General features: G+C 58.4%; 3 protein-coding genes across 7 annotated transcripts in view; 2 read left to right on the top strand and 1 right to left on the bottom strand.

The window, feature by feature from the left end:
* The window catches only part of CUNH1orf174 (chromosome unknown C1orf174 homolog), an 8,377-nt gene extending 955 nt beyond the window's left edge, over positions 1 to 7,422 (top strand). The window contains exons 2-5 of one of the 2 annotated variants that reach the window (XM_040459455.1): positions 5,042 to 5,152; positions 5,750 to 5,884; positions 5,986 to 6,435; positions 6,854 to 7,422. In XM_040459455.1, coding sequence (XP_040315389.1) covers positions 5,042 to 5,152; positions 5,750 to 5,884; positions 5,986 to 6,435; positions 6,854 to 6,964 — 807 coding nt within the window. In that variant the 3' untranslated portion in view covers positions 6,965 to 7,422. The remainder of the gene's footprint in view (positions 1 to 5,041; positions 5,153 to 5,749; positions 5,885 to 5,985; positions 6,436 to 6,853) is intronic. The other variant, XM_040459462.1, reaches the window with a different exon arrangement.
* A 3,120-nt stretch (positions 7,423 to 10,542) lies between these two features.
* Positions 10,543 to 22,764, bottom strand: DFFB (DNA fragmentation factor subunit beta). Of its 2 annotated transcripts, none has more exons than XM_040459433.1 (7): positions 22,441 to 22,764; positions 21,261 to 21,387; positions 18,991 to 19,179; positions 18,113 to 18,192; positions 16,155 to 16,325; positions 15,123 to 15,223; positions 10,543 to 11,500 (listed from the first exon to the last, which is right to left on the bottom strand). In XM_040459433.1, the coding sequence occupies exons 1-7, from the start codon at positions 22,561 to 22,563 to the stop codon at positions 11,266 to 11,268; spliced, it is 1,026 nt and encodes a 341-aa protein (XP_040315367.1). In that variant the 5' UTR covers positions 22,564 to 22,764; the 3' UTR covers positions 10,543 to 11,265. The 2 variants fall into 2 exon arrangements, with proteins under 2 accessions (XP_040315367.1, XP_040315374.1); XM_040459440.1 differs by lacking the exon at positions 22,441 to 22,764 and adding an exon at positions 21,570 to 21,920 and having other exon boundaries at positions 21,261 to 21,480.
* Positions 22,765 to 22,936: 172 nt separating this feature from the next.
* Positions 22,937 to 24,994, top strand: part of CEP104 (centrosomal protein 104) — a 41,229-nt gene continuing 39,171 nt past the window's right edge. For 2 of the 3 annotated variants that reach the window (XM_040459406.1, XM_040459416.1), the window contains exons 1-2: positions 22,937 to 23,155; positions 23,645 to 23,799. The gene's annotated coding sequence lies outside the window, so the exon portion shown is untranslated. The remainder of the gene's footprint in view (positions 23,156 to 23,644; positions 23,800 to 24,994) is intronic. The other variant, XM_040459423.1, reaches the window with a different exon arrangement.

Raw genomic sequence — 24,994 nt, 5'->3', positions numbered from 1 at the left:
CCCCCCGCTGCCTTACCAGCCTGGCCTCTCTTTTGATGGAATCTTTTGGCCCACATTTAAAGCTACTGGTCTGGTTGGATGCGCGCATGCCACTTTACTTTTGTTTTCTTTATGCACGTCTGTTCTCTTTGTTCCTTGTGTAGATGGATGAAAATGAATGTTTTCTGGTGGGCATTTGTGTTTTCTTTCTAGCAGTTGCTCTAGGTTTCACCGTATGCATTGTAACTTAGTGGAATCGGCTTTGTGGTGTGTAAATGGGGTGACTGATCGGTCAGGGGCCCCCACGTGTGGGGCGGCAGTGGCGTGGAAGCCAGTGGCTCGGGGCGTGAAAATTCACCTGAGGCCGAACCCAGGAGCTGGAAGGGCGCAGTGCAGGAGGGGCTGCTGGGAGGCAGTGGGCGGGGCTGCGGGAAAGCGGGAAGAAGCGGAGGTGTGACCACCAATGGGATTCTCCCTTTTCGGGACCTGTGCCGGTTGTAAGTAGCCCATTGGCCAGTTGGGGCCTATGGATATTTCCGGGGGCGGAGTCGCCTCGTGGGTCTGTTTTCAGACAGGTGGGCGCCGGCGCCCTTTCTGCACCCGGTTGCTCCAGCCTGTTTGCCTAAAAGCGGCCTCTACAAGCTCCAGATTTGTCGTGAGACCTAAAAATGTACCTTTATTCCCTTCACCCACTTTCTTGGTATGTCGGGATAACCTGTTATATCTATTAGCGTTAGAAACCCAACGACCTGTTCTGATCGTTTCTCCATGTGTGGTCCTCTCCTTGCCCCAACAGCCCTGCCCCCACCCACGTCCTTTGTGCTGTAACTGGCAAATAAGTCACATTCCTTTTTTTTTTAATGTTTTTATTTCTTTTTGAGACAGAGAAAGACAGAGCGTGAGCAGGGGAGGGGCAGAGAGAGAGGGAGACACAGAATCTGAAGCGGGCTCCGAGCTGTCAGCACAGAGGCCGACGCGGGGCTCGAACTCACGGAGTGTGAGATCATGACCTGTGCTGAAGTCGGACGCTTAACCGACTGAGCCACCCAGGCACCCCAAAGCACATTCCTGTCTACGTTGTATAATGTTATTTCTACAACCGCTTATAAATCACCAAGAAAGGAGGCACCCGTGCTTGTACGCTGTCGGTAAGCATCGACAAAAAGGGCGCCCTCTTTCTGTGAACTTGAATTCCCGTCCGGGGCCACTTGCTGTCAGCCTGCAGAGCTCCCCCCGGTACCTCTGGCAAGAAACACGGGCAGCATTCTCTCCGCTTATCCGGAAGTGTCTCTTTTGCTTTGATCGCTTTGCTAGATACAGGGTTCTTGGTTGGCACATTTCTTCTTGAAGAACTTTGACTATGTTTGACTATATCCATTGCCCCTGCTCAGTTAGCGGTGTGTTTGTTTATCGGGCTCCCCTGGTGAGTGTTTCCTCGGCCACTTTCAAGAGTTCTCTGGTCTTAGGCTTTCAGCCTTTAAGCGGCGCCGTCTGTTTACACAGCTCTTTCCATTTCTCTTATTGGGAGTTTAGTTCCTGGACATTCCTGTGTGTGAAGGTGGTTGGTTTTTTTTTTTGTTTTTTTTGTTTTTTTTTTTTCAATAACTGGGAAGTTTCAGCCATTATTTCTCTGTGTATCTTTTCTCTCCTTCCCTCCCCTTCCTGGCACTCCCATTACACATATGTTGGTGCCCTTGATTGAGTCCCTTGTTTCTTGAAGACTCTTCATTTTTCTTCATTCTTTTTTCTCGTTTGACTTGCATGACCTTGGGTTTGCTTATTATTTCTTCTGCCAGTTCCCTCCAGTGAAGTGTTTATTTCAGTTCTTGTACTTTTTCACTACAGAATTTCCTTTTGGTTCCTTTTCATAATTTCTTTTTATCGTCATCATTCTGTATTGGATGCAACATTGTCAAATTTTTTATTCCTTAACTGTGGTTCCTTTTAGCCTTTGCACATGTTCATCATGGCCACTTGGAAGGCTTTTTCTGGTAAACTCCACCCCAGGCACCATCACAGGTTCTTGGAACATCGCCAGCTCTTGTTCCGCTGTAGACATCTGCCTTCCTCTCGCACGCGCCATCTTTTCTTGTTGAACCTGGACATAGCAGATAGTGCAGCAGTTCTGGGTACCTGTCTCCCACCCCCACCCCCACCCCCACGGACTATTTTTTATAGGCTTTTTATTTGGTGACTGGGTAGATTTCTTCTATGGGAGTCTTTTCCCCTCTCACCTGGGCAGCTGGGACGTGCCCCTGCCTGCCGGGCAGCCCGCATTCTCCCTGGGGTGGCGCTCTTCCTCTCCTCCCCTGACCACACCCAGCTGTTAAGCTCCCGGTAAATGCCTGTTGATTGCTCAATTGTTTTCAGCAATAGCCTGGGGCATACATTGCTCTGCCGATAATCCAGTCTAGCTGTGGCTTCTTTGAAGGCCTAGTTTCTGGGGTCAGATTGGTTGGATGTTTGTGCTGACCCCAGGAGGGCTCTTCCAGCTGCATTATTCCCTGGTTGTCACCTGCAGACTATCTGACCTAAAGTTTATCTTGATGTCTCTTTCTAACTGCCTTTCTCCACAACCTCTAGTGTTCTGGAGAGCCCCTTTACGCACGAGCTTTATCCACACTCCTTGCAAAAGAAGTCAGTTCTGTAGGGAACAGATTAAGAATTCTGATTAGGAACTCTGTTTTACGTCTGTCCCTCCCCGGGCGAAATGACAGTGCCTTCACTGGTGTGACACCTCTGCCCCTGAGCTCTTGGAGGAAGGCTTGCCTCTCCTGGCCTGGACCCACCTCCTCCCAGCAGGGGCAAGGGTGGTGGGACCCGCCTCGCGCCTGGGAGCCCAGCGTCCTGGTGGTGGCGGTCTGGTGGCAGTCTGGAGTCCATACACCACTGAATTTTGTGGGTGGTCTTGAATAACATTCTTTTACCCTTTGCATGCCATAGGACCATTTCCAGAAGTCTTAAATGGTTTTCATTCTTGCCAGTTCTGTGGGGGTCAGCGGGGTTCCTTGTGCTGACCCGTTGGAAGTCAGTCTTGTCCTGCCCTTTTGGGAAACCACAGTGTTGCCTGTGACATCACAGTTTTTAACCACTCGCTTGGAAGGCAGAAGACTGACGACGGGAAGCAAAGCAGCCGTCCAAGGCAGAAGAAACTGCCAGATCCCGTGTGGGAGCTGGCGCCTGGGGGGTGGCTCCACCCACGACGAACCCGAAGCCAGCACGATGCCATGCCGGATGTGACGGCAGCTCCTGAGCGATGGCCTGTACCCGCCAAGAGAGCCTCTGCAGGGGGCCCAGAAGTGAAGGTTAAGGAGCCCGCCTGGGGAGCCTGGAGCCCCCCGCCTCAGAGGTGAAGCTGGAAGGCATCGGGAAGCACGCAGCTGCGCAGAAGGGCCTGAGCGCTTCGGCGGCACGAGCCAGGACTGCTCCCCGGTTCCGTCCCTGGGGAGCGGGCGGCTCCTGGAGCTCATGTCGGGGAGAGCCGCGCGTGATGAAGCAGGGTGAGGAGGACTTTGAGGCCACGCATCCCTGTGCAACCTCACACAGGCCCCTCACCGGAGCCGCCATCCTCTTAAGAGGAGGCTGTTCAGGCCCCAAGCACAGCACGTGCTAGCTACATCAGCACTCGGTGATAGCGGCAGCCATCCTCAAGGCCAGTCGTGTCTCTCAACCAGCACCGAGCACAGTCACAAGGGGGAGTGTCGGGGGCAGGACTCGTAGGGGAAGAGAGGACAGTTGGTGGCCTGGGACTAAGGCGGCCGTTCCCTCCTGGGAGGTAGGAGGACTTCGGGGGTCATCTGGGCAGGGCAGGGAGGACGGGCGTGCTGGAACCGCTGCAGACTCCCCCACAAGTGGCTGTGAGCCCAGACCCTGCTGCACCCACCCGGCAGGCCCTTCACCTGGCCTGGAGCGCCGTGTCCCCGCTGTGCGCACAGGCCACGGCCTTTCCTTTTCCTTCCATCCTGAATGCCGTATGGGACCATCCAGTATCTCACGGCCTGGGTGAGCCGCCACCTCCGGGGGCCTCTGGAGACCTCCAGGGCTGCAGATGGGGATGGGTGGGACGCCATTACAGATTTCTAAACTAGCGGTCTCCGTTTTGATTGGTTTCCTCTTCCTTCCCCCGGCCCCTCGGCCCCCAGCCCCTGCCCTTCCACCTGCATGCCGGCCCACCCTTGCTCACCACGTGCACTTGGTATCCATTCCAGAACAGAATAAGGAATTAGTGGAAAAATGGTGAGGGATGCCTGCGTGGCTCAGTCGGTTAAGTGAACAACTCTTGATTTCAGCTCAGGTCATGACCTCACGGTTTGTGAGTTCAAGCCCCACATCCGGTTCTGTGCTGATGGCTCAGAGTCTGCTTGGGATTTTCTGTCTTCCCTCTGCCTCTCCTCCGTGTGTGCACACCGCTCTCAAAAATAAATATTTATTTAAAAAGAGAAAAAGCGTGGAATTCAGATAAATCTGTAGTTTAGTGAACAGGGGTGAGCCAATGCTAACTCTTCCATTTTGCCAGACGTACCGTGGGTTATAAGTTTTACTTTTTCATTAATTCTTTTCTTGCATTAGAAGACTCTTGCATTCAGAGTAAACTGGCGGCAGACCGTGTTAAGATTAGTCCAAAGTCAACTGCTTTAAACCGGTAGAACTGGGACTGTTTCCACCTGTAATTTGAGGGAGGGAGCGATGGGGGTGGGGATGCCTTTTTGTTTTTTCATATTACCTTTTATCAGGAACTCATACCATGTAAAAGTTCAAGAACCTTCTGAGGAGACTGCTTCTAAACGTTTGCAGCTAGTTTAGTATCTGTTAACCTACAAATGGAGGTATAAGGTGACGGGGACAGCCTGTCCCCAAGCTTCTGAGGCCGTTGGAAAGAGTAGGTCTGCATCTTCAATCCAAGACAGTTTCGTTTGAATTTGCACAAGGCCACAGGGGACTTTCCAGAAAGGTGAGGAGGGGGGTGGGAAGGACTCAACAGGGTTTTCTTCGGTTAGGAAGTCGCTGTGTCCGGGCTCGCATCTCACAAGAGCGTTTTCTGACGCCTTGGGTCCTGGTCTAGCTCACAGGTGAGGTGCGGTCTTCGGTGCGCCTGAGAGCCCGCCGTCGCTCAGCCAGGTTGGCCTCTGCTCGGGAAGCCAGCATCGCCACGTCTGCCAGGACGGTATGTCAGGTGAGTCTCGGTAACACAGAGCTGCCGGATCTCGACCGGTGTGGCCATTTGTATGCGAAATGTTCACCCTGAGATGGGTCGTGTTAGAAAAGTGTCGTGGCGCTTCTGTCCCAGAGGAGAGAACCGCGTAACCGCTTTCAGAGGAAGGTGCGCTCTCCAGCCCAGGGCCGTGCTTTTGGAGCGTTCGCCCGTCCACGGGCAGGGGTGTCTCAGACTCCGACCCACCGTGCACCTTTGCTGGTCATTCCTTGCCGCCTTTTGCATGGTGTCGGCTGCCATGGCGCCACGCTTCTTTAGCCCTGACCGCTTCGGGAGAGAGCTTTGCCTCTGTCTGTGCCGAGCGATCCTAGCCCACGAAGTTGCTGTAAGCTCGACCTGCCTCGGGCCGCGCTCCGGGGTCTGGTTGGGACTTGGGTTTTACGCCAACAACTAGCGTAGAGTTTCAGTGGCCTACGCTGCTTTAAAGACTGCAGTCCATTTAGTAAATCCTGGCTGTGCACCTGATCGGGGTCACAGAACGGCTTCCGTCCGAGCAGAGGTGTGTGCGACCCGGAGTCCCGCGCTGTAACTACAATATGGTGGTTTGTGCTTCCGAAGGTCCCTCAGGAAGTAGAAGGCCCCGGTGGCTGTGTGTCTAGATTGTTCCCCAGCCGCCAGTTTACATCGTGTCCCTCCGAGGGAGACAGTGACGTGACCCCATCGTGCAAGTGGCAACGACGTCTCTTGCTTAAGGTGTGAGGAGGGCTCGCCCCCGGGACGGAGGCCTCCTGACTCGCCGTCCGCCTCACCATCCTACACGAGTCTGGTTCTCTCACACACTTTTCTCTCCACAGACTTCCTCATCACACAAAGCCGCCGACAGGCGAACTTCCAAGAAGTTCAAGTATGACAAAGGTCATCTTGTGAAATCAGAATTACAGAAACGAGTCCCCAAGAGCGATAGTGCTGCTCTGCCCAAGATACCACCCGAGCGCCCCTGTGACAGTGACCCTCTGGGGTTTGCCGAAGACCCCACGGCGCCTCCAGGAAGGGGAGCTGGTGCCCCGACAGAGCCGGCGGCCACGGGCGGCCCCCTCGGCCCCCTCGGGCCCACTCGCCCCGCAGAGACTGAAGACGGCCCGTCCCCGCCGGCACACGGGCCCCTCACGGGAGAGGACCCCCACGGCAGCCGCACCGCACGGGGCGGGGCGGCACTGCAGACAGATGACAGCGTCTTTCTGGACGAGGACAGCAACCAGCCGATGCCGGTGGGCCGGTTCTTCGGGAACGTGGAGCTCATGCAGGTAAGACTGGCGCCTCCGTGGCTGCCCCCGCGCGGGGCGCGCGCTTGGCCGGCTCTCTGCTCTCCCTGCACGTGGCACTGCCTCGGGGACAGGCTCCGGTCCCCACGAGCAGACAGACCAGTCACTAAGTGGGCGCGCCCCTTCCCCATCCTCAGCGGCAGGTGGTTGCCAGGGCACAGCTGCTTCTGGGAGGCCTCCTTCCCGCTCGGCCCTCGGGGTGGGGGCAGGGGGCCTGGCAGGTGACTCTGGGCCTCCCCGCACGGTCGCGGGTGGGGAGCGACTGCCCACACTTGTGGGGCGTCCTCTTCCGTTTAACCCTTGCGTCCCCCACGTCAGCCGGTGGGGGACGAGTCCTCGCCCAAGAGCCGACAGGTGCGGTGGGCCGGCGGTGGCTGAGGGAGTGTTTCCTTCCCCCAAGGACCTTCCCCCGGCGTCTTCGTCTTGTCCTTCAATGAGCAGACGAGAATTCAGGAAGATGCATTTCAGAGCCAAAGACGATGAAGAGGATGATGATGGTGTAGAAGTGTAGAGAATAAAACACGAATTTGACAGTCAGTAGTAGTCTGACAGTTGAGCCAGTTCTGGGATTCACACGACCTTATCTCCCAAGAAAACGTGTCCTTCACCACATGTTGAAGCTGACCCACGAACGCCCTAGTGCAGAACGCCAGATACCTGCAGCATGGACACGTGTGACCCAGAACGTTCTCCGAGATCGTGCGGTTTCTGATATCCGTGTGTGCGGACGATGGCTTGAGTCCCCTGAGGGGGCTGGGAGATCTTTCTAAAGAAAACTGCTCACTTAAGCTCTTTAGTTTTGATAACACATGCGTTTATTTTCCATTATCAAAATTTGATCATTCTCATGATTGAGTCAGTGCCAGTTCTTAAAGAACTCTCCTTCTATTTCTGTACATGAAGCTAATGTTTACCTTGGGAATTTTGCAAAACACGTACGACTAAGAAATAAAATATATTTTGGAAGTATTTTTAAAGAGTCTCATGTTCCTAAAACTCCATGCTTGTCTACAATATTTGAGAGTCGAGTGGGGAAAACGAATCCTTTCCCACCTGTATTTGTTAAGGCTGGGTCAGCCTTCGTACCTGCTCCCTGGGTTGTGGGCAGAGGTGAGGCCCGAGAGTTGAGAGCTGAGGCTGCGCCCTTGAAGGGAGAGGGCCCCTCCGTGTAGACTGAGGGCTTCCTGAGACAGCGGCGCTCAGCACAGTCCTCGCCCCGTGCGGTGTGGTTACAGAGCGGGTGGGCAGGTGAGGAACACCCACGAGGGATCCCCACGACTGACCGAGGGAGGCTGCCTGCGATTCAGGAAGACTGGGATTTTCTTGAGGAGCATCAGAGGCTGTTCTTCAGCTGCGGTCGTCCCCCTCGTCCGCGGGGCCGGAAGCAAATGTCCTCCCTGTGACGCAAGGTCAGAAGGTTGGAAGTAGCCCAACTCCGTGTCACCTGCCCGCATCATCAACCTCCTTCATCCCAGCACACGGGCATTTGTCATGAGGGCGGGACGGCACGTTGTCATGACCGCTCTGCTTTACTGTTGGTTCCTTCCTGTGCCCGACGCGAGGTTCAACTTTATCACAGGTGCGCGTACAGGAGAGAACTTGGCACGTAGCCGGTTCGGGACCACCTCTGCTTCAGGCTTCCACTGGGGGTCTTGGAAGGAACCCCCTGCCGATAAGCAGGGGCGGGGCGCTCCAGTAACAGGAGCTCAGTCCTGACAGCAGCTACATTTAACCGTATTACAATGTCCTGTGAGGCACGGAAGGATCTCACGTGAAAGATCATTCGGGGCAGGTAGGTCGCTGAGTTGCCCTATAAGCTTTTCGAGCCCCTCCAACACCCACCCGAGACACTGCCCAATGTGACCATTAGCAGCTGTGACCACCGACTCTGGATAATTTTGTGGTTTATTGATCAACAAACTACTTAATAACTTGAAATTGTTGCTTATAAAGGCATTTTGGCGGCAGCCAGGAAAAACAACTAACTAGTTGGGGTTACTGCAGAATTAACTAGTGATCACAGCACCTGAGTTAGTGGTGAACGACTGCGTCAGATGCCAGGAGTCTCTGGCCTACGTACCGGCCTCTGGGAGAAGCATCGGCCTGACCTGCAGAAGAGCCTGGCTATCACGTTCCCACCAAAATGCAGAATGAAACCGAGCGTGCGCCTGGGGGCCCCACCCCTGCTCCCACTGCGTGGCCTCCTGGGGTGGCGAGCGGGCCAGAGACGGTTACTCCCAGGTGAGGGGTGCTGCAGGAAGCAAGCAGGTGTCCCCTGCAGAGACGGCACAGACAGCATGGAGCTGGGGAAACCGTGCTGTGCTCACGTGCTGCAGGACCAAGCGTTGGGCTGAGGCCCGTTGGGAATGACCTTAGCAGTACAAAAGGAATGCAGACTAAGCCCTGGGGACAAAATAAAGTTTCAGAAGGCATAGCGAAATACACGTTAGAATTACTTATGACCTAGCAAGCCCTGTGACAGTGTGAATTTTTACGAAGCATCTCTACTTACTGGTCTTCACGAAGTGCTGCCCAAGTGGTTGGCTGAGCAGCAGAGGCGTTCCACGCGGTCTTAAACGCCCGCTGCACAGGGACCTCCCACGGGCCTCAGGCTGGAGGATCCCCACAACTGCTAGGACTCAGGAAAGGATATACTCCCAGTCCCCGTTCATCGCAGGAAGGACGCTTGGGGCAAAGTGCAGAGGCCTCGAGCTCGTGGAGGAGACCTGGGGCCGCCCAGGGTCTTGTTGGGGTCACATGAGCTTGGAACGCCTACCCGAGGACCTCGGACTTGGACCCCAGCCCAGCCCAGGTCACTGGCTGGTGACAGACACCCCCCAGGGCGGGGTGTTCCTGGAGCCTCAGGCAGGCTGGAGACCGGCCTGTCCTGGCAATGGGCACTCGGGGCCCCTTCCTAAATTGCTTCAAGGGCTTCCTAGAGTGTTTGGGGTTGAAATGCCCCCTTTCCAGGCCTCGCCTCACCAGAGCCCTTGTGCCTTGCTCACACTGGTCCAAGGGCCTCCACTGCGGACCCTTCACCTCGTCCCTCCCCCGCCCCCCAGCTCTGCACGCCGACTCCCTCCCTGGGCCTCCCTGCCCTCGCTCTCCAGCCAGCTCCCTCTGCCCCTCAGCTGCCATCAGAGGCTGACTGCTGGCCGCCTCCCTCCCTCCTGCAGGCCCTGGGTCTGGAGGTCCTCCCTCTGCAGCCTTGCTGACCAAAGAGCCGGCCCACAGCAAGTGACGGGCCTGCCGGTACGAGGGACCTCCTGCCTGGACCACCCAGCATTCCTGCACCCACAGATCACCAGACTCAACACTCCCAGCCGCTACGTTTTAACTCCCTTCTTTTGTTGAAAAAGGACAGCCCGTGACCCCGTTTTGCAAAGAGGTCGCGCTGCTGCTGGGCTGGAGAAGGAGGGTCCACCGGGACAGCAGGGCGCACTTCCCACGGGCCCCGACTCCCCCACGGTCCGGGCTTCCCCGTCCAGCCTGGTAAACACCACGTGCTGAGGTGGCACTCGTACGGTTCCACACAGGATCGACTCGCTCTGAGATCTCGATTTCCGAAAATGGAATAAGGGTTTTGGCTCAGGTCACCATCTCACAGCTCGTGAGTGCAGGCCTTCAATCGGGCTCTGTGCTGACAGCACAGAGCCTGCCTGGGATTCTCTGTGTGCCTTTCACTCTCTCTCTGCCTCTCCCCTGCTCACGCTTGCTTGCTCATTCTCTCAGAAATAAATTAAAACCTTTGAAAAAAAAATCACTAACCCCTATTTCTATCCTCATTTTCATCATTCCCAGTGAGTGCAAACTTTTTTGATAAGTCTTTTTCTGAAAAATCTTTATTGCTTTTTATGATTATACAATAAATGTAAAAATTCAAATATTAAAATCTGTGTGATTTTTAAAAATGAATGTTTAAAGGATCATGAAATAAGTGATCATTTCAAAAACTTCAAGTATTATAAAATACATGATTTAGAAAATTGGCTCTTTAAAATCCGGTACCCCCCCACCCACCCACCCTGTCCCCCAGGACTACTGCTGTCCTGACGGTGTGTTTCCTGACTGTCTTGTACGTGCGTGTGGCATACACTCACGGGCTTTTATAAAACCAACAGATCGTCCTCTGCATGGTCAAGCCACTGGATGCTTTGTGCACTCGACAGCTTCCCTTTTCCGTATGAAACACACAGAGCTGCCACGTGGCTGTGCCTTATGTCCACGTGGAAGACGAACCCAGAAATTAATGGCCTCTGACAGCTTCTGAGCCACAAAGCCAACGGTTTGCCGCGGTTCAGCACAATACCACAAGCAGGACTCACCTGTGGACAGGCATTCAGAGGGTTTCCCGCTTTCTGCCATCATAAACCATACAGCAGCGCGTGTCCCTGCGCGTTCTTTACAAACATTTCACCCTGAATGGGTTGCCACTCTTTGGAGCATCCGGAAAAGTCCAGCAGGTATAGCCTCACATCCGCCCGGGAGCAGAGACCCAGCAGAGAGCTGACACAGAATGCCCGCGCCTCGGACCAGCGCGGCCACGTCGGGCCTGACGCTGCGTCTCTGCGGGGGCAGCCCAGCAGGGACGGAAGGGCTCCTGAGCCGACCGCGCGCCCCAGGGCACGGCTAGCCTGTCCGCTGGCACTCGGGCCGTCGGAGGTGCGAACACAGATTCGGAAGTGTAGCGAGGTCAGAACTTGTAGGAGGGCTCTGAAGTTTTTCCAGAAACCGCTGCAGCGGCAAAAGTGTAGTAACAGTGCCCAACGGGAGGACGTGCCCGCCGGGGGAGGAGGTGCCACACTTGGCCCATCACTGGCACTTGCGGGCCGGCTGCCGTCTCTTCGGCTTCGTCTGGGGTCTGTAGATCCTGCGTGGGTCACAGCTGAGCCCATGGCTGGTTTTCTTATGGCAGGCGATGTGGACCAGCTTCAGGTTGTGTGCAGTGAAGAGCAGGCTGTAGAAGTACTCCCAGGACACCTCCCTGCCGGCCCGCTCCGCAATGGCGGCCTCCAGCGTGGGGATGACAGTGCGCCTCTTTTCTATTCTGCAGGGCAAGGCAAGACAGGGTCACGGTTGCTGCCGGCGTCCCACGGCCCCTACCGAGTAGCCTGCTATGGCAGCACGGGGACACGTTGGAGGGCTGCATCCGGTCATTGTGGCCCAAACGTGAGCTGACGTTTGGGGGCGTACAGGAGGACACGTGGCCAGAGGTTCAGGTATCAAAAGGAGCCACACTTGGAAACACGCCCGAGGAGCAGCGGGGCAGTGACCCCTCCTCTGGCCGCGGCTGTCAGCAGGGGCAGCACTGGGGGGACGGTCCTCACCGCATGCGGCCCCAGGGCCAGCAGCTCGAATGTCTCACGGAGGAGGGCTGGCGGTGCGTGTTTGTAAGTACTGAGAAGTACACAGGGAAAGGGGGTGGAGCCCTATGCCACCCATCCCCACTGACACCCGTCTCCGTGGTGACACAGGAGCACCTCCCCAGCTGAACCGCAGAAGTAAAGCTGAGCCCCTGTCCTCCCTGGGGAGAGTCTTAAGGGCCTGACGTCTGTCTTCCCAACCACGACCTTGTGCTTGTGTGTGTGTCCACTGGAGACAATCGCGATACTGCTTTGTGTAAACCTGTTCTGCTTACACACCATTCAAAGCCCGCGTACTGACAGGTAAAGCTTGCGAACTGAGCTTATAACACGAGGAATAGAAACAAGGCCAGGAGGGCCACTGCAGCATGCTGGGCCCACCTGTCCCTACAACACGGAGAAACACTGAAGAAAAGGGAAAAGAGGTACAAAGCTGAGCAGGTGAGGGCTCCCCACTGCCAGGAACTCAAGTCCACACTTGATCCGCAGGGGCGAGCCACCCTCCTGCAGCCCACTGGGGCTCTGGTCCATACAGAGGCCCAAGGGGAGGGCCAGGGAGGTGGGACCGAGACCCCAGTCCAGCCATTAAAGCGGAAGGGAAGCGGCAGGGGCGCCCGGGGCTCCGGGAGGGAGGGGAAGCCACCCTACCCTCTACCTACTGCTGCCTGCCCAGGCCCAGAAGAGGGGGGCGCCCGCTGACCCCGACCGCTCCTGTGGCTGCGCGACGCTAGAGGGCTGGCTGGGGGCGGCCTTGCTCCCCATGGCGCCCTTCACCCTCAAGGAGGCCAGGCCAGGGCTCTCCCCACTGACGCCAGCGCTCAAAGAGAAGGAGCCCCAGCGCGCAAGCACGTATCAGGTGTCTGCTGGCGTCCTGTGTGCTGGAGCCACATGGCCGAGCCTTAGTCAGCAGCGGGAGGGGTGAGGACGACACACAAGGTAGAGGCCCCAGGAGGCATGATTCGGGCACACCAACAGCGTGACCATTTCCACAGTCACCAGGAAACCCAGGACCCTCGGCTCACCGTTCACACAGACCCACAGTCCGACTGCACCTGCCACAGGGGACGGGACCCAAGCCAGAAATTAATACTCCACTGTTTCAGAGCCATGGGAAGCCCTGGCTTTCCGTGAGTGTCCGGCAGAAACAAATGCAAAACCACCCTGTGGGGACAGGACAAGCCAGTGCACAGAAAACACAATCCCCACCGAGGGTGGACTCTGAATCCAGACGCACAGATGTCACAAGGAGCACACCGCAAAGGTCGAGGACCCCAGCGGAGGACCTGGGCTAGAGCACTCTGAAACAGACCGCTGAGAGGCCTCGGAGGGCTCCCCGACACCACCCCCACAGCACAAGGGAGACAGGACGAGAAGGTCCAACGTGCGGCCAGCGGGAGCTCCAAAAAAGCCGGACAGAGAGAAGCCGAGAAGGGGTAACTAAAAAATACTTAGGTGTTTTCCAAAACTAAAGAGAAACTTGTCTTCGGAACAAAGACAAGCCCTGGTCAGAATTTAAGGATCTAAACCCACACACACGCCATGTTCAAAGAGAAAGGGGAAATCTGAAATGTCCGCAGAAACGGCAGAGAACAGGCTGTGGGCAGATTCTCGCAAGCAGACGCTGGGAGAGTGTGAGCACGTCTTCAAAGTTCTGAAGGTGGGACACCCACCGCCCAGAATTCAGTATCGCTAAATGACCACGCAGGAGTAGAGGCCAGAGGGACATTTTCCAAGACCAAAGAACATTTAGTGCCCACAGGACCCTCCTGGGAGAAACGAGCCTGAAATAGCACAGAAAACCGGAAGTCAGACGTGTGCAGAGAAGCAGGCCGATTTGCCGGAAAACAGAAGTACTGTATTGAGACAGAGAAAATGCACCTGAAACCAGGGTGTCAGACAACCCTGCTCCAGCCTCTGCTGCTTCGTCTGCACTCTGCTCCAGGCTGGCCTGCTCCGCCCCTTGAGTGCTGGGACCGCCCCCAGATCAATGTCCCCACGCCCCAACGGGGCACGGAAAGTAGCCGACAGATGACCTGGAGAACCCGGCAATCGTCTCTAGGTGCTCCGTGCACATCGAAGGGGTGAGACCCAGCACCCTGCCTAGAGGGGAGCGCAGCTCCTCAGCTCAGGCACCAGGACAGCCTCCTCGCCTGAACGTGCACCCCAATCCCCAGCACCCGGGTAACGGTGCGCGGAGCCCGAGAATCTGCATTCCTGACCAGTCCCCACATGCTGAGGACGCTGCCAGTCCACGGGCCACACCCACATGGCCATGCAGGTCGGTCCCACGTGCGCGCTCAACCCAGGGGGCTCTGTAATAGCGGAAGGTGGACGGCCAGAAGCGCCTACCGGGATGGAAATGGATATTCAAACGATACTGTCTTGAAAGAGCGAGGCACTCCGCACCTGGTGAAATGAGTGCACAAAACCCACAAACGCATCCCCGCGAGCACGACATAGGACGGAAAAGCCCGGTGTAGAGTCACCACATGTGATACCACTTACGTCCATTTTCAAATCATACCTACAGGGTAAAGGTCTATATAAATAGGCATCACAGGGACGCTCGCAAATGGCAGCAGAGCGGTTCCCCTGCGAGGACAGGGGTGCATCCAGGAGGGGTGGAAAGTGAGCCTCAGCTGTCCCTGTCATGTCCTACATATGTGCAAAGCCACCTGTCCCCAAAGTGATAGAGCCACTTGAAGGGCACTGGAAGACCTCTGTCTTCACAAAGCAGAGACAAGGACATCATTATGTTCCAGAAAAGAGTCTGTGAAGATAACACAATTTTACTTGTGCGCCTTTTTGAGAAAGAGCTCGTCCACGTGGAAGAACACTGCTGCCGGCCTCCACGCACCCCAGTGAAAGCAGGAAATGCCCCGCGCACAGTAACCACCCAGAGCCCCTGCTCTGAGCACCTCCTGCTTGGTTGGGGCAGGACACCCCCAGAGTGCGATGCGGTGAGAGCCACCCACTGGGCCCCACAGGTGGAGCCGGACGTGACCGAGGGGCCACGTACCAGGTCGCACGCACGTGGACAAGGACCTGGACCAGCTCCTGTCGGAGGCCCCCACCGTGGAGGGCACCTAATCAGGCAGGTTAGGAGTGGGCACCTGCACCCATCCCCACGCACACCCAGGACACCTTTGGGTCCACAACCCACAAGCTCGGCACATGAAACACGAGGCAGCCGGCAGGCAGGCCACGGACGCCACGGCAGGGACAGGCCCCCGCAGGTGCCCCGTGGGTCTGTGAGCTCAGTTCTCAACAACAAGCACTCCTGACCTCTGCGGAACCCGTACTCACATGTGGTCCAGGTTCCACGTACTAAAGAGGATCCGGCTCTCCCTGTTACCGTAGGGGTTGATGGAGTGTTTGGATGCACAGCTGTCCACGTCAAAGGGACCCTAGGCAACAGAGAGCAAGCTCAGGTCCTCGGAGGGCCTTACCCCGGGTCTCAGGCAAGCGGGAGGAGCTGACTGACGAGCCCCCGGTAGGGGACTTAGTCCTGGTAAATGGTGCGCTGCTTGGGGCAATCAGGAGCCCTGTCTTTGGAACGGCGCCCCCTTTCCCTTGTTAGCCCCAGTAGGATACTTGATAGGAATGCCGGATTCCCAACCGAGCGCCTGCTGGGTCCCACACCCGCCTCCAGGGCCTGCTCCGTACCCTCAGTGGCACTAGAAAAGCCACCCGTGGGGACAGAGCATTTTACTGGAAATGCATGGGGTCCAGGAGGCCGGGAAGGAAGCATGGGCAGTGAAACAGCCCCTGCCCGTCCTTGCAAAGGTCGCCGGCCCCAAGCCTCCAGACTGTGACCCTGTTCCCCAGAGGTGGTAGCACTTGTCGGGAAGCGGTATCTCTGTCATTTATCCGAGTGTCCAGGAGGAGGCCCAGGACACTGCTCCCAGCTGCTGCCACCACACCCGCCAGGGAGTGGAGTCAGGCCACACTAATGCCCGAAGGGTCACATCTGGCCACCAGTCCTGAAATCTGAGCCGTCACCTAGATGGCTGCCCGGGGACACACCACGTTTCAGAAGCTCTGAAACCGTCCTCTCCTCTGCCCACCACCCTCCTCCCGAGGGGGCCAAGTGGTGCCCTCCGTCCCCAGTGCCCCGCGTACTTATTCCCTGCCACCGGTGTTTCTCGAAGGAGGGCCTCGGCCCGCGGCAGCAGCACCGCCCGGGAAGTGGGCAGAAGACCTGTGAGGAGCAGCTGGGGGCCGGGTGGTGGGGGGTCTTTCCCGGCACCGTCCGGGGGTTCCAGGGCCACTGAAGCCAGAGAACCACGAGCTGAGCTGATGCCCGGAGGGCCGCCCCGGCCCCGGCCCCCGGCTCACCTGGCAGGAGAACCAGCCTTCGGGTGTGCAGAGCCGGCTGTCCGCCTCGGCTCCTCTGTCGAAGTAGCTGCTGTGGTACTGCTCCGCCCTGAGCTTCCGGCACATGAGGCCAACAATCCGGACGTACTCCTCCTGAGCCTCCGCGCCCACCGTGGAGGCAGAAGCGCTCACCTTGAAGACGCCAAGGGACATCGCTGAAGGCTGGCGCGGTCGGGGGACTCCGAGTCCACTCGGTGCCACGGCCCTCGGGGACCCTGCCGCCTGGGGTCCCAGCGCGCTGAGTTCACACGGTCCCTGGCCGGCCAAGCCCAGCCAGCTTCTCTGGGCCTGTGACGTGCAGCCGGGGTCAGGGTCGGCCACGTAACAGACTCAAGCTCCGGGAGTCCTGGCCCCGTCTCCCTGGCGCTCGCCGCTGCCACGTGGGAAGAAACTGGAGAAGAGGCAGGCAGGCGAGGAACGTCACCCACCCGCCACCCACGCTGCCCACTCAAGCTGGAGGGAGGCTCACAACAATGCAGCCAAATGCTGAGCACCCAGGGGGAGGCAGAGAAAGACCCCCCTCCTCCCCACGGGGCTCCTGGTCGAGCGCGAGCAACAGGACAGCAGACACATTAACAGGGCACAGACCCCGGCAGGGTCTGTGTGGTGCCGAGGGGGTCACAGCCTGAGAGACAGGCCGGGGCGGCCAGGGCAGGAAGCACGCTCTCGGCAGCAGCAGGGGGCAGGCAAGGGTGGCCAGGTGGAGCGGAGGTGGAAGGACAGAGAAGGTGGGAGAGCCGGGCCAGACCACAGGGGCCTCCACACCGCGGTCCTGAGCTTTCCTTCTCAGTGGAGCACGGGCCGTGCATCGTCCTGCACCATAGACCCTGCGATCTACGGTCCAAGAAACGCGGGCAGGCATGGAGGGAGAGGGGGAGGGAGCGGGGCAGGAAGCACATCCGCAAAGTCAGGGGGCAAGACGGCCTCGGGACTGCCTTCCAAGCACACGAGCACAGGGGCAGCCCCCCCCCCAACACGCCTCTGCAGGGAGCACCCAATCTCACCCCTGCGTGGAGGGCCCGGCGCAGGGGTCACGGGATCTTGGCCTGGACTCCCGTCCACTCTGAGGAGCTGACCTCTTACATGTTTCATCCTTACAGAGGTCAGCGCCTGGGGAACGCACCCCACCTCTGTCCCATCGTACGAGGTCGGAAGGCAGCTGCACAGACCCCCACCCTCACGGCAAAAGGCGAGTGCCACGGGACCAAATTTTCCTCTGAGCGGGACGGGATACCGCTCCAGCTCTGCCCTCCGTGCCGCCAATCTGTCCGTGGGCTCTGCTTCTTCGCTGAGGGGGCAGCAGGACAGAGGCCACATTGGGCACAGATTTCTCTGGGGACGGACAGCCACGTCCAGTGGGAGCACCGAAGCTTTAAATCTCCGTGTTCGCTTCTCGGATCTCCCAGGGGGGAGGAAGGATGTCATCTCCTTCCTGGGCCCGTGGAGTCAGAGCTCACACCCACAACGGCTCGGAGCACCCCAAAAGCAGACGCAGCTCAGCCCTTCCCAGTTCTCGGAGGTCAGGCCCCCCGCCCAGGGCCACAGCCTGGAGACAGAAGTGTCCTCGTGGGGAAAGAGGCCAGGACCCACCCACGTGGGCGTCTGTCACAGCCAGTGCTGGATGAAGACAAGTTCACGTCAAAATCCAACCACCTGACGGGTGATGATGTTCACAGGTCAGTTCTATTCAAAACCCACACTGAGACTCCAGCGCAAAAAGAAAGGGGGCCAAGGCCCCAGGTGCCACAGGGCGCCAGCTCGGGCCAGCTCAGGGCAGAGTGCGGGGAGCCGGCCGCTAGCTGCACCCCAGGGACACCGCGAGCTGGGCCCCGGCGGGGCCGTCCGCCTGCAGAGGCGCGTAGCTCCGGGCACCGTCTCCACGCCTCGCCTCGCCCCCGTGCCCGCCACCGCACACACACCTCTCTCAGGTAGCTCCGGATACGGCTCTCGCAGCTGTACCTCAGGTAGCCAGACTTATTCTTGAATCGAGACTCCAGACCTGCCAGGAGCAAGAGAAGACGAGACCCCCCTGGAGTCCATGGCCATCCTCTCCCGGGCGGCAGGCTGCAAGTGCCACCCGCCTCGTCTGAGAAACGGGCTGATCGTGTCCCGTTCGTGGGCTCCTGCCCTCTGCCTGGAGAGGGTTCTCTGGCCCACCTGCATCGTGGGCATCTAGACACCACAGAGGGGCTTCGGCTCCAGGCACCCGAACCCCCTCTCCTGCAGTCCAAGGGCGGCTCCGGCGGGCCTGAAGGCCGCGCCCCGAGGTGGACACGCCGAAGTGTCCACGGCCGGGTGACAGACAAGCAAAACGCGGTCCGGCCACACCACAGAACGAGATCCAGCCTGAAGGAGGGAGATCCTGCAGCACGCGTGCACCCGAGGGCACTGTGTCTCGTGGAGCAGGCCAGGCTCAGGGCCGAGTCCTGTGTGATCCCCCGGAGGAGGCCCCGAGGGGAGTCAGATCCAGACCGGGTGGAGGGTGGGGGCTGGGAGGGGACATAGGGACGGCTGCCGTTGAGGAACGTGAGAAGGTTCTGGAGACGGATGCTGGTGGTGGCTGCACGCCACAGAGAATGTGCTCGACCCTAGACCGTACGCTTAGAATGATTCAGACGGAACACGTTACGTCACGTACGCTTTCCCACAACTGACAGAGGAGTAGGGAGGCCAGTCCCGGGGCCTCTAGCACACAGAAGCCAGGCAGGCCCCCCGCCCAGGGACTGCGGTGGGACCTGGTGTCCCCTGCGTGGCCAGCTCCCAGCAAGCCCCACCCCTGCTCCGGGCCCCGGAGTACCTTCGAACCACGGCGGGTCCTCGGCCCTGGTCTCAGCCTCGGTGTTCTCGCTGACGGTGTGCAGGAGGTCGGCCAGCAGCTTCTGCCGCAGCGGGGCCTGCTCCCCGGAGAGCAGCTGCCGGGCAGCCTGGATGAGCCCCGCCTGCGGCTTGTGGAACGCGTGGAGGAAGTGATGGATGTCACTCACATCTGCCACCAGAAGAGTCACAGACAGAAAAGCCGGCGGTCCTTTGAGCGCTGCGGTGAGGAAGGGGTCTCCGCACGCCCAGCATCACCACGCTTCTGGACCTGCCAGACCTCAGGGGCGTCCGGGGCCCCGGGCTTGCCCGGATGCCAGCTAGCCCTTCCCCTGGGCCTGGCTGCCCACCCCTCAGCGTGGGGAGGGGCTGGATGTGGAGGCACCACAGCCGGTGGGTCGCTGCCCGTCTCTTCCCCAAACGAAACCTCCCGCGTCTCTAGGCCTCCTTCCGGACCTCCCTCCTGGAGCATCCCACACCCACCTGACTGCAGCCCAGCCAGCGCTTAGAACCCAGTGGAACCACGGTCTACCGCGACCCTTCGTGACACCTTGGCCAACAGAAGCGGCAACCCACAGAAAGAACGATGATGCTCCCACGGCCCAGCGGGTCGTTCCAGGGACAAGAGGCTGTTCAGTGCTCGAAAATCAACCAGTATAAACCCACCCTTCGTGGGCTAAAGAAAAAGAGTCACATGATCATATCCACTGACGAGAAAGGCAGGAGGGAAACGCTTCCGGGCCCAGGGCTTGGTGACAAGTTTCCAGTCTTCACGTGCAGAGCATGAGCACAAAAGGAAAGCACGGGCAATGTGGGCTTCATCGAAACGGAAAACTTGTTCTGTGAAAGAGCCTGTTCTGGGGATGTAAAGACAAGCTACGGAGCAGGAGGAAATCCCTAGAAGCCACGCGTCTACCAAGACTCATATCCAGTACGTATTCTGAGAAAAACCCGAAACTCAACAGTTAAAACTCCAATTAGAAAATGGACAAAATACAAACAGACAAAGACACGCCTTCTGGGCGAGGACGGGTGGACAGGTGTTCCCACTCTGGAAAACAGCCCGTTTCTTTAAAAACGATGACAACAATGTGGGGCGCCCTGGGGGGTTCAGTCGGTGAAGTATCCAACTCTTGATTATGGCTCAGGTCATGATCTCACGGTTCACGGGTTCGAGCCTCACGTCGGGCTCTGCACTGGCAGTGTGGAACTTGCTTGGGATTCTCACACTTCCCTGCTCCCTGCATCCCCTACTTGTGCTCTTACTTTCTCTCTCTCTCTCAAAATAAATAAATAAACTTAAAAAAAATACTGAGATGCGATCCCAATCTCTCACGATTCACACACTTGAACAAGTCCGTGTTTCTTAGTCTGTTCACTTCGCTACCACGAAATGGGAAAGAAAAGGAAAAGCCAGGCAGGCTCTCAGCCCTGTCCTGCCCAGTCCCCACCTCCTGCAAGGGGCCATCCCAGGAGGCATCACAGTGACTCTGCTTTCTGGCTGCCTCCTCTAGAAGGACAAGGCCCCAAAGAGATAGAGCGCTTGCAACCTTGGAGCAGACACTAGATGTGACTGCTAACAGCGGAGTCCCAACCGCAGGGCAAAGCCACACGTACACCACACTAGGGCCCCTTTCTGTCCCTTCGGCCAAAGAGGCAGATATCTCTGTCTTCAGGGCTCCCACTTCCCGGAGGACCAGAAGCATCTCCTGAAATGTAAGCCACTTTGCACAAGAGCCAGGAACGCACACTCGCTCTGCCCCTGGCCTACAGCTCCAATGTGCAACTTGTCATCGAGCTGGTTCTTAAATCCGGATGCCCCTAAAGAATCACGCCTGGAAGCGATGCCTCTGATGGGCCCCCAACGTGACAGCACATCAGCAAACACCAACAGAGCAGACAGAGCACAACCTGAGCCACCACCGCTCCCTTCGCACGGCCCGACGACACAGGATGGCGTCTCTCTCTGGCTCTGCCTTACCCACAAACCTGTGCAGGTCCCAACCCCCAGATCCCTCCCTTCTGCCCTCTGGAGTTACTAGGACACCCAGAACGAACATAAAATTCACATAACTTAGAAAAGACACCTAAAACACCCAACTGGACAACCAGGCTCCCGACTCGGGGCTCCCCCCTGGGGAGCTCAGAGCGAGAAGATTCTCCGTTTCCCTGGCTGGTCCCCCACAGCAGGCCCTCAGCACCTCCAAAGCCGGGCCGGCTTCCCCGCCACTCTCCCACGTCCCCACCACTTACAGCCTTGCCAGGTCTGGCCTGAGGTGAGAAGCACGAGTTCCGAGTTGTCGGGGACACTCGAGAAGTAGTCTCCGGTGAGCTCGGTGCCGTCTTCGTAGAGGCACAGGCGGGAGCCGGTGATGGGGAGCTGCGGAGAGGGAGGGTAGGGCAGGAAGCTAACGTCTCGGGTCTTGGGCGGGCCGCCTGGGAGCATTAACCTGAGGCCCTTCCACCTGCGGTCCTCACAATCAGAAAAAAACTGTGTTTTAAAGAATCGTGCCGGGGTTACACGTCGTTCGAAAATATGACAAGTCACATAAAAATATATACCTAGCGGTGTCGACTCCACAGGATTCGCCACACAGATCCTTTCGAAACGGGCTCCTTAAAGGCACTTAAAATCGGAGCCTGTTTCAGAAAATGATGCCTGACTGCTTCCACTAAGCCCATAAACACACCCCCACCAATGAGGACACATCACCCGACTGGTATCAGGACACGCCCGCTCAGCACACTCCGTTTTCCTGAGCGATGATTAAAGCGAACGTCTTCCTGAAAATGACTCATTGCCTCTGGCTGACGAAGTGTGAACGGCACACGGTCCTCTGGTTTCCTAACACTGTCCCTCCACGCTTGTCAGCTTTATGAGCGTTCAGGGCAACTCCTGACGGTCCCGCCCCCCCACGCGCGCGCGCACACACACACACACACACACACACACACACCCCCACAACCCGCGCTGTTCCAGGTCCAGGTCAAGACAACAAATACAGTGAGACTCCAGTGAGAATGAGGACTGCAATCCCTGTGACAACAGTGCTGGTCTGTGAACACAACTCCTTCATTTCATGGAAGGGGAAACTGAGGCCCAGAGAGGCCCACTGACTGTGCCCTGGAGCACACAGCAAGTTAGCAGATATGCACTAGAACAGGGAGTCCCAGAATCTCAGGCCAGAGCTGCCGTAATCTTCACGGTCAGAAGAGGGAGGTGTCGCGCCAGAACCCTCCAGAAACTCCCGCTGAAGGGCTGAGTGACTACAGGAAGAAGTCTGAGGAGGCGCCAGGTCCCATGGACCCCGGCCCGGGGCACGTGCAAGTGAAGGTACCCGAACCCCGGCCCCGGGCACCCGCAAGTGAAGGCACCCGAACCCCGGCCCCGGGCACCTGCAAGTGAAGGCACCCGAACCCCGGCCCCGGGCACCTGGAAGTGGAAGCACCCCTTCCGCAGCACCTCCTGGTAGCTCCTCCCCGCCACCCCAAACTTCTTCGTCCTGTGCAGAGCCCGCAGCTTGAACGTCTTGGGCTTCCGGAACACCGTAAACATCCTCAGGACCTCCGGCCCCGCCGGCGGCACCTGCTTGGCCGGCCACTCAGGCTGTTGTTCGCCCAGGACCCAGAGATCAGCTGAGCGGCGGGGGTGCGGAGCTCGGTGGGCTCTGCGACCGAGACCCGGGCCGCGCGCTGTCCCCCCGGAAACTCCATTACCCAGAAGGCCCGGGGAAGCAGAGGTGCAGCCCCGCCTTGCGCGCAGACGCCGTCCTCCGGGGACTTCATCACCCAGAAGGCCTGCGAAGTGGAGCGGCAGCCCCGCCTGTGCGCAGGCGCCGTCCTCCCCGAGACTCCATTACCCAGAAGGCCCGGAGAAGTGGAGGCGGGGAGACGCCGCTTTGTGCGCAGGCGCGGCCCAGCCCGGCCCGTCTGGTTGTCATGAGAGCGGCGGCCGCGGCCCTGGCGCTGGGCGCAGGCGGCCGGGGCTGCTCCTCGGCGGCCACCGCCGCTGCGGCTCGGGGGTGCGGGCCGGCCCGGGGCGGTGGAGGAGGCGCCGCCTGAGCTCCGGAAGCCGCTGCCGAGGGGCGGCGGAGGGCCCTGGGAGCCGTGAGGGCGCCGAGGTCCGGGCGGGCCTTCCGTTCTGACAGGTACCGGGAGTCCCGACGACACCGCGCGGGGCCTGGCGGTGTGGGCGCGGCCGGGGGCCGGAGGGCGGAGGCCGAGGGGCTTGGGGGAAGGGGCAGGGGCAGGGGGCCGGGCCCGGGAGCGCGTACGGAGCGGGGTGCCCGGGCCCGGGTGGGCGCTGCCCGCGCTCCGCCCGCCGCAGCCCAGGGTCCGGCCTGCGGTTGCCTCCAGTCGGCGTCGCATTTAGCGTCGGGTACTTTCTGCACGTCGCGACCTCCGTGTTCGGGCCGCACGGCTGACGGGGACCCGAGTGAGTGAGGAATGCGGTCGTGCCGCCGTGCGGGTTCGGTGCGGCTCCCCACCCCCGCCTCCCCACCCATCTTCGGTTTCCGACGTGCGCTCGGCGGCACTTGCGGCCTTTAAGATTACCTGGCCAACCGTTCTTCACCCGCCTAACAGTTAGGTTTCCGCAAAAGAACAATGGAAACAAGGTTTGTCTCCTAATCTTGTAGCCAAACGTTCGGAAGTTGCTGAATTGTTTCGCTTTGATTCATGGAGGTCAACGATCCTGAGAACATCTCAGAAAGTTGCGTTTTGATAGACTTGGTGAGGCTACCGCTGAGCTGCCTTCGTCCACGCAGACGCTAGCGTGTGCCGCAAGGCCGAGGTGAGAGCCGTTGCTGCTGCTGCCGCGGTCCTACTTGCCGGGAGCCGAGTATTTCGGGGAGCTTTGATTTTCCCCAAAATATCAGTGGTGAGGTTCACAGAGGCTGATAATAGCGTCCTGTAGTAACACTCCAGGTATCACGCAGCCCTTGAAGGTTCCCACAAAGGGTCCCACAAAGGGTGCAGGGTGGAAGGGCCGTGGAAGAAGGTGGACAGAAAGGAATCATTTCCAAACAGTGGGGTAGTGTTGTCCTCACAGCGCGCAGGCGTTCCTCCTACCTGGGTCCTGAAGGCCCGCACTCTGTCTGGGGCTTACTGAGACAGTGTAGTAAATGGACACCTCCTTCGTTAGGACTCTGGAAGTCTCACGTTTAAGTCTTAGCACCTTAGCAGAGAGGACTGCTCAAGGGCAGAGACTCCGGAACCCGAGCGGCTAAACACAGATTCTGCCCACACAGCTTACTACCTGTGTAACTTTGAGCAACAGCCTGTCCGTGTCTCGGCTTCCTTATCCCTGAGGTTGGCGTGACCACAAACCTATGTCAGTGTGACGAAGGTGTAAGTGTGTGTCTAGGGCTGAGGACAGTCCTTGGCGCACAGCAAGTGCTTCAAAGGTAGTGTCCACATGATCACATTCAGCTGAAGGTACCTCGTAGACACCTACAGTTCCAAGGTGGAACAGGAAGTCGTGGGCCCTGCCCTTGAAGGTGATTGAGGGATTTAGGGGCGCCTGGGTGGCTCAGGCGGTTGAGCGTCTGACTTCGGTTCAGGTCATGATCTCATGGCTCATGCAGCTTGTGCAGTGCAGAGCCTGCTTCGGAGCTTCTGTCTCCCTGCCTCTCTCTCTCTCTCTGTCTGTCTGTCTCTCTGTCCCACCCCATTCGCACGTGCACACACACAGTCTCTTGTCTCTCTGTCTCTCAGAAACATAAAAAGTTTTTTTAAAAAGATGATTGAGGGATTTGAGGAATTCAGAGCAGAGACATAGAACTTTCAGTTCGGCTGGACTTCAGAATTCATGATAAGAAGTGGGGGTTCGGGGCGCCTGGGTGGCGCAGTCGGTTAAGCGTCCGACTTCAGCCAGGTCACGATCTCGCGGTCCGTGAGTTCGAGCCCCGTGTCGGGCTCTGGGCTGATGGCTCAGAGCCTGGAGCCTGTTTCCGATTCTGTGTCTCCCTCTCTCTCTGCCCCTCCCC

The sequence above is a fragment of the Herpailurus yagouaroundi genome, unplaced genomic scaffold (assembly GCF_014898765.1).
Source record: "Herpailurus yagouaroundi ecotype Mexico unplaced genomic scaffold, PumYag 77, whole genome shotgun sequence".
Taxonomy (NCBI): domain Eukaryota; kingdom Metazoa; phylum Chordata; class Mammalia; order Carnivora; family Felidae; genus Herpailurus; species Herpailurus yagouaroundi.
The sequence above is the reverse complement of the archived record's forward strand: the minus strand, read 5'-3'. Positions and strand labels throughout refer to the sequence as shown.

What these genes read in the sequence shown, in the direction of transcription:
- DFFB (XM_040459433.1), bottom strand. Translation starts at nt 22,563, where the DNA reads ATGTTTACGGTGTTCCGGAAGCCCAAGACGTTCAAGCTGCGGGCTCTG. An exon ending in AGGGGTGCTTCCACTTCCAG is followed by an intron (nt 21,388 to 22,440) that starts GTGCCCGGGGCC and finishes CCCTCTCCGCAG; the next exon opens with CTCCCCATCACCGGCTCCCG. An exon ending in AGGCCAGACCTGGCAAGGCT is followed by an intron (nt 19,180 to 21,260) that starts GTAAGTGGTGGG and finishes TTCTGGTGGCAG; the next exon opens with ATGTGAGTGACATCCATCAC.